General features: G+C 39.2%; 3 protein-coding genes across 3 annotated transcripts in view; 2 read left to right on the top strand and 1 right to left on the bottom strand.

The window, feature by feature from the left end:
* The window catches only part of CBG18709, a gene marked incomplete at both ends in the record, with an annotated part of 2579 nt that extends 1485 nt beyond the window's left edge, over positions 1 to 1094 (top strand). The window contains 2 exons of the mRNA XM_002629778.1: positions 243 to 392; positions 1046 to 1094. Of these exons, the coding sequence (XP_002629824.1) occupies positions 243 to 392; positions 1046 to 1094 (199 nt within the window). The remainder of the gene's footprint in view (positions 1 to 242; positions 393 to 1045) is intronic.
* A 112-nt stretch (positions 1095 to 1206) lies between these two features.
* On the top strand, positions 1207 to 2028 carry CBG18708 (the record flags this gene model as incomplete). The annotated part of the gene is made up of 2 exons (XM_002629777.1): positions 1207 to 1325; positions 1638 to 2028. The coding sequence occupies 2 exons, from the start codon at positions 1207 to 1209 to the stop codon at positions 2026 to 2028; spliced, it is 510 nt and encodes a 169-aa protein (XP_002629823.1).
* A 3056-nt stretch (positions 2029 to 5084) lies between these two features.
* Positions 5085 to 6235, bottom strand: CBG18706 (the record flags this gene model as incomplete). Its single annotated transcript, XM_045241734.1, has 4 exons — positions 5085 to 5135; positions 5576 to 5667; positions 5725 to 5875; positions 6176 to 6235. 4 exons carry the CDS (start codon positions 6233 to 6235, stop codon positions 5085 to 5087), a joined length of 354 nt encoding a protein of 117 aa, XP_045096557.1.
* Between the last annotated feature and the right edge of the window lie 255 nt (positions 6236 to 6490).

The raw sequence follows: 6490 nt of genomic DNA, 5'->3' as shown, positions 1-6490 counted from the left end.
CGCTCAAAAAACTGCTTGATTGCTTTTTTCGGGATGCTTTGACAATCATTTTGGTCCAAAAACCAGCTTTCTAGCGCTTCTAGGAGCCGAGATATGGCTTCTTGAAGTTTGGGAGGTCAGAGACACAGTGTGTCTCGTCGTCTGCGTCTCTAGCTTCCTAAACTTGAAAACTCTGTATTGCTGTATAATCTCACAGCAGTCGACGATACACATTTCGATTGATGCGCAATCGCTGTTTCTAGCACATTTTCGGGTGCAAACATCATCGGATGGCTTTCCGGAGAGGGAATCCGGGAAATGACGACGATTTCCGATCATTCCATGGGATTCTTGGGATTGAATGGAAGAGATGGAGAGGAGAACGAGGAGGAAGATCTGGAAAAGTTTTCAAGGTTCTAGAAGGTTCTAGAAGAATACCAACTCACCAAAAAGAATTTCATTGTTTCCAGAAATTTCCACTTGAAGTCAGAAATGTGGGGTGCCTGTCCTCTCGTCGATTTCCCATTTTATAGATATTCAGCTCATCGAATTACTATATTCTTTTTGTCTTGGGAAAGGAGGAGATGGGAAATTTCAGAAAACTTGAGAAACGCATTTTGTCCAAATTTTGAATTGTAAAAGATTGGGAGATCAAAACGGAACCAGAATGATTTTCCAGGAATTTCTGAATTCAATCATAGAAATTCATTATTTCGGTGGTTCCCTAAAAATATGAACAAATACAATCATTTTGATTTTAGATCCAGTTTTCTAGCGCTTCTAGGAGACGAGATACAGCTCTTCAACGTTTTTGAGAGACGCAGACAGTTAGAGTGCCTCGTTGTCTGCGTCCCTAGCTTCCTAAACTTCAAAGTGCTATATCTCAGCTTCCCGGTGGCCTAGAAACTTCATTCTTCGTCCATTTTCAAAAACAAGGCCACCAAAACATTTCCTAGGTCATCTAGACATTTTCCCAGGAGCTCTTCCCGCCTTCACATCACCTACATCCTGTAAATGTTTATTGTCTTTACCTAGTCATATATAATTACCGTATATCGATTCCCAGGTGGACTCATATCCCACCTGGACCCATTTGGATATGTACTATTCGGTAGATTTGGATTCATTCATTCTGTTTTTACTCATTCCGACTAGTTGTCTGTTCTTCTCTTCTCTCTTCTTATTTTTTCTTTGATTGATTGATTTTTCTAGAATTTTCAGCATAAAATGGCACCACAAACTCAACCATCATCATCTTCTTCTCGTCAATTCACGAATCAAATTCGCAGTCTTCATTCTATCATTCTACAGCGGCATTCATCGAGAAAAGCCGCGTTTTCTGGAAGGTAAATTTTACGAATTTAGAATTTCGGAAATTTCGAAATTCCTGGAAAATATGATTTTTTGGGATTTCGCACACATTTCTGTCAAATTTTGAGCTTTCTAGCTCATCTGGGAGCTGAGATATCGTCGTTTGAGGTTTTGGAGGTGAGAGACGCAGACGACGAGACACACTGCTTCTCTAACCCCGAAACTTTAAACGCCCGTATCTTGGTTCCTAGAAGAGCTAGAAAACTGGTTTTTGGACCAAAATGGAGGATTTTATTTGTATGTTTAGAAATACTAAAACTCAAAAAATCTAAAGTTTCCATTTTCAGCGTCCCATCTTCTCAAAAATCCCCTGAAAATCGTCAAGAATCAACAATGGAAAAAGTGTATCGATACACTCGTGATTTGGCACTTTCAAGAGACAAAAAAGTGGTGAAAAGGGCATTCGAACGACTTCTCCAATTGGATTGCTCATCTCAAATATTCAAAAATGCGAAAACTTTGAAAACTGCAATCAAATATCCAGGATCAACGCCATGTTTCAATCGGGAAATTCATTTATTGAAGTTGAAAATCGAGAAATTGGAGAAGAGAGATCAACAGCTGAATGCAATGGAATACGATCCATTTAATCCTGCTGGAATGAGCAATTTCAATGGACAAGAGATGGACAAATTGATGGCCAAATTTCCAATTTACATTCCAACAAAAAATCAATAAATCCAGTGAGCAGGAGGAGGAAGAGTATGATCCATTTTTTGCAATTTTCGAGATCCCAAATGATTCGAGGAAGATGGAAATTCTCGATTTATTTGCTATTTATACACCAACACCAATTTAAGAATATATTCCAAGTATTATGGTTTTTCTCTAAATCTCTCATTCTCCTGTACTAGTTTTTCTTGACTAATATACAGTAATTTTGAATTAATAAATAATAATAATATATACACAACGTTGCTTTTTTGAAAACAAAATCCAATATTTCCTTCACATCCAAAATTCCAAAATTTCAAATATTTCTGAAAATACTGATAAAATTCTCCATTTGAGTTCAAAAATCAACTTTCTAGGACAACTAAAAACCGAGTTATAAGCATTCAAACTTTTGAAGAGACGCAGACAGTTGGAGTGTCTCGTCGTCTGCGTCTCTTGCCTTCAAAACTTCAAATCGATGTATCTCGGCTCTCAGAAGGCCTAGAAAGTTCAAAATTCGACAGAGATGTGTGTGAAATACAGGGATTTCATGTTTCTGTTCTTTTCTTTCGAGTTATCAGTTTTCTCAAATTTCCAATTTACATTCCAACTCAAATCGGCCAAAAAATCAATAAATCCAGTGAGCAGGAGGAGGAAGAATATGATCCATTTTTTGCAATTTTTGAAATTCCAAATGATTCGAGGAAGATGGAAATTCTCGATTTATTTGCCATTTATACACCAACACCAATTTGAGAACCTTTTTCAAAAATTATTAATTTTTTGTACTTTTCTCTAAATCTCTCCATCTCTGATCTGATCTCTTGATCTCTGAAAACCCCTAAAATCTATTTAAAAAATTTCTGAACTCATCCTTTTCTTGTTTGTATCTCTCACTCTCTCACTCTCATGTGCTATTTTTTGTCTAATATACAGTAACCCCATAAATAAATAATAATAACATAAAACATTTTTTTGTGATGCCGGCACTTCATCGTCCCGGCCCGGCCCGTGATTTTTCAACTACGGTAAAATCCACTATTTCGGTTCAAAAATTAACTTTCTAGCCCTCCTAGAACCCGAGATACAGTACTGGCCAAAAAGGTATTCGCAAATAGTTTTTCGAGCATAACTTTTCTGAAACTTCCCGATCAATCTGATATTTTAAGACAAAGTTTAAAACGGTAAAATAAACTGATTCAACAACAAGAATAGTCAAAATTTCAAAAAATTGAAAAAAAAATCGAAAAATTCATGAAAATTGCAAAAAACCGGTAAATGGAATTGACTTCTGAGATCTAGGATAGACCGGTAAACGAAAAATAATAATAGAAAATGAATAAAATAGCTTTAGTACTTCGTTGGGAAGCCTTTGGCGTCGATTACCGTTTGACATCTTCTTGGCATCGAGTCGAGAAGGGTGTCGATGACAGACATCGGGATGGCCTGCCAGACATCTTGGAGTTGGTCGAACTTCTGGTTGGCATTCGAGGCACGAACCCCTCTAAGCTGTCTCTCGACATGCTCCCAGAGGTGTTCGATCGGATTCAAGTCCGGAGATTGACTTGGCCAGTCCAGAAGATCCACGTGGCGGCGTCGGAACCACTCCTTGATGTGCTTCGAGGTGTGCTTCGGGTCGTTATCCTGTTGGAAAACGAACGCCCGGCCCACAGTAGACCTTGCCCAGGGTCTCATTGTGTTCTCCAAGATGTCTTCATACACAAAGCGATCCATGATGCTTGTAATTCTTCTCAGCGGGCCGATTGAAGTCCCAGAGAAGCAGCCCCAGACCATCACCGATCCACCTCCATGCTTGACGGTTTGGAGCTGGTAGCTGGGATCGAACCGACATCCAACCGGACGGCGAATCCACTTGATACCGTCAGTACCGAACAGATTGAACTTGGATTCGTCGCTGAACACGTGATTAGCCCAATCCTGACGTCCCCAGTGGAGATGAGCTCTGGCCCATGCTACGCGGGCGATTCTGTTCTTCTTGCTGATCGATGGTTTCTTAGCTGGCCGTCGTCCATGGAGTCCAGCATCTTGAAGACGTCTTCTGACGGTTCTCAGGGATGGTGTGACTTCATTTGGAGTCTTCACGACCATCTGAATGTCCGTAGAACTCCTCTGGGGATCCTCTCTTGAAACTCGGACGATGTTCCGATCCATGTTCTTCGACGTGATACGCGGTCTTCCAGGCGATTTTCGCTCCACCAAGGCTCCCTAAACATTTTTTTCCATAACTATACTATTTTTGAATATTACCTCATCCCGAAACTGCTTCAAGATCTTCTCGATGGCACGTTTAGTAACATTGAACTGCTGCGCCAAGAGGTCCTTGGAACATCCACTTCTGAAGCCGATGACGATGGCTTTACGGATGTCCTGAGAGATGTTTTTTTTTTCCGAGGGGTCTGGCCATGTCTGTAAACAGTTTTAAATACATAGGAGCCAAAACCAACATTCTTAGAAACCATAATATCCAAAAATATAAAAATATGAAAAAACGAAAAAATTGAAAAAATTGAAAAAAACAAAAAATTTCTGAAAATGATGCAATTTCCTTGTACGCAATTTGTCGTCACCGTGTACGACATGCACAGTAAAATTTTCAGATCGATCCCTTAAGTTTCAGCAAAGTTACTCTCAAAAAACCGTTTGCGAATACCTTTTTGGCCAGTACTGTATAACGCTTTGAAGTTTAGAAGGCGAGAGACGCTGACAACGACACTCTCTCTAACTGTCTGCGTCTCTTCAAACTTTAAAAGCCTATATCTCGGCTCTCAGAAGGCTCAGAAAGTTCAAAATTAGTCGGAAATGTGTGAGAAATTCAAGGGATTTCATTATTTTGCTTTTTTAAGAGAATTCTTTCTCCTAAAAATTTCAAAAATCCCAAAAAAAAGCTTAATTTTCGTCCAATTCCAACTTCTCCGTCTCTCACTCTTTTATGTTCGAAAATATCTTCCTGTACTGTTTCTTTTCATGTTTTAACATGATTACAGTAATCCCATCAATAAACAATTAGAAAAATACGAAAAAATCGGTTTATTTTCAATAATTTTTGTCAAAAATCGAGTTTAAGAATGCGGCCTCGACTTCTTCGCCTTTTTTGCTCTCGCTGGTGATTTCTGAAACAAAAATATTAAAAAAAAAATCCCAAAATTAACAAAAAAGAGTTTCGTGGCGAAACCCATTTGACAAAATTTGCCTATGTGCCTTTAAAATTACTGTAGAAATCCCGCGAAGTTTTTATCCGTTTTTTTCCATTATTTTTTGCATCATTTCCACTCATTCTTCGGTCAATTTTTATCGTTTTTTTTCTGATTTTTTGCTAGAATTTCAGCAAAATGCATTTTTTAAAGCATTCAGCTTGTTTTTCACCTAAAAATAGTTGAAAAACAGTGAAAAATTCGAAAATCTCGATTTTTATGGTTTTTTTCCTTTTTTTCGGTGTAATTTCCAGTTTTCATAGCTAAATTATAGTCTAAAAAAAAACAAAAATCGCTCGATTTTCCAAGATTTTCAGCCAGAACTCGGCTTTTTTCCATTTTTCCTGAGAATTGCTCACCACAAACGACGCATCGATGTTTCCCCATTCCGACGGCGTCTCCTCGACAGTCTCATTGTCGTTGCACTCGCGAGTCTTCATTTTTGGCTCGGCTGTAAATTTGAAAGAAAAATTTTTTTTTCCAGAATTTTCTATTAAAATTCTCTTACTCGGCTTCGGCATCGACACATTGATCTTCTTCTCCTTGACCGGCTTCGTCGATCGATCCGAATCGCGTGATCGTGGCGGCGGTCGACGCGGCTGTTTGATAATGACCGCCGGTGGTGGCCGCGGCCGCGGTCGGGGTGGCGGTGGATCATCCTGAAAGGGAAAAAGGGGTTTACATCGATTTTTCCGTGGTTTTGAGCTTAAAAATCGGTTTCGGAGGCAGTGGTCTGGAATCGAATTTGGCTAAGAAAGCCCTAAAATTGGGCTAGGAAGTCTGAAAATTGACTCAAAATGCGTGGAAATGAGCCTTTAAAGTCTAAAAATCGGCTCTAATAAGTCGAAATTCGAATCAAAATTCCCGAAATTGGTCCAGAAAGTCTAAAACGGCTACCAGATTCCATTTCTAGGCTTTCCGGGCCAAATCTGTTTATCCGGATGTCCGCAAACACTCACAAAACAGCCAACGATAAGAAAGACGGCTAGGTTGAGTAACAGAAACAGATGAACAATCATTTCGCTTATTTTCTATTGGATTAATACTTTTTTCCGCTGTTCGACAGCATTTTTGAGATGGATTCCAATTTTTTGGGATTCTGGGAAACTGTGTGGAGGTCATTCTTGTGTCTGGAAAAGGGGCGGAGTCGAGGGGAGTAGAATTTTCACGTTTAACTGATTTTTTTAAATAGGAATCTGAATGGAAAACGTGAAATTTCAGGTCAGAAATGCTAGAGATCCTAGATCCTGGAGATCCTAGATCCTAGAGATCCT

This window comes from Caenorhabditis briggsae (assembly GCF_000004555.2).
Source record: "Caenorhabditis briggsae complete genome, chrII, whole genome shotgun sequence".
Taxonomy (NCBI): domain Eukaryota; kingdom Metazoa; phylum Nematoda; class Chromadorea; order Rhabditida; family Rhabditidae; genus Caenorhabditis; species Caenorhabditis briggsae.
The sequence above is the reverse complement of the archived record's forward strand: the minus strand, read 5'-3'. Positions and strand labels throughout refer to the sequence as shown.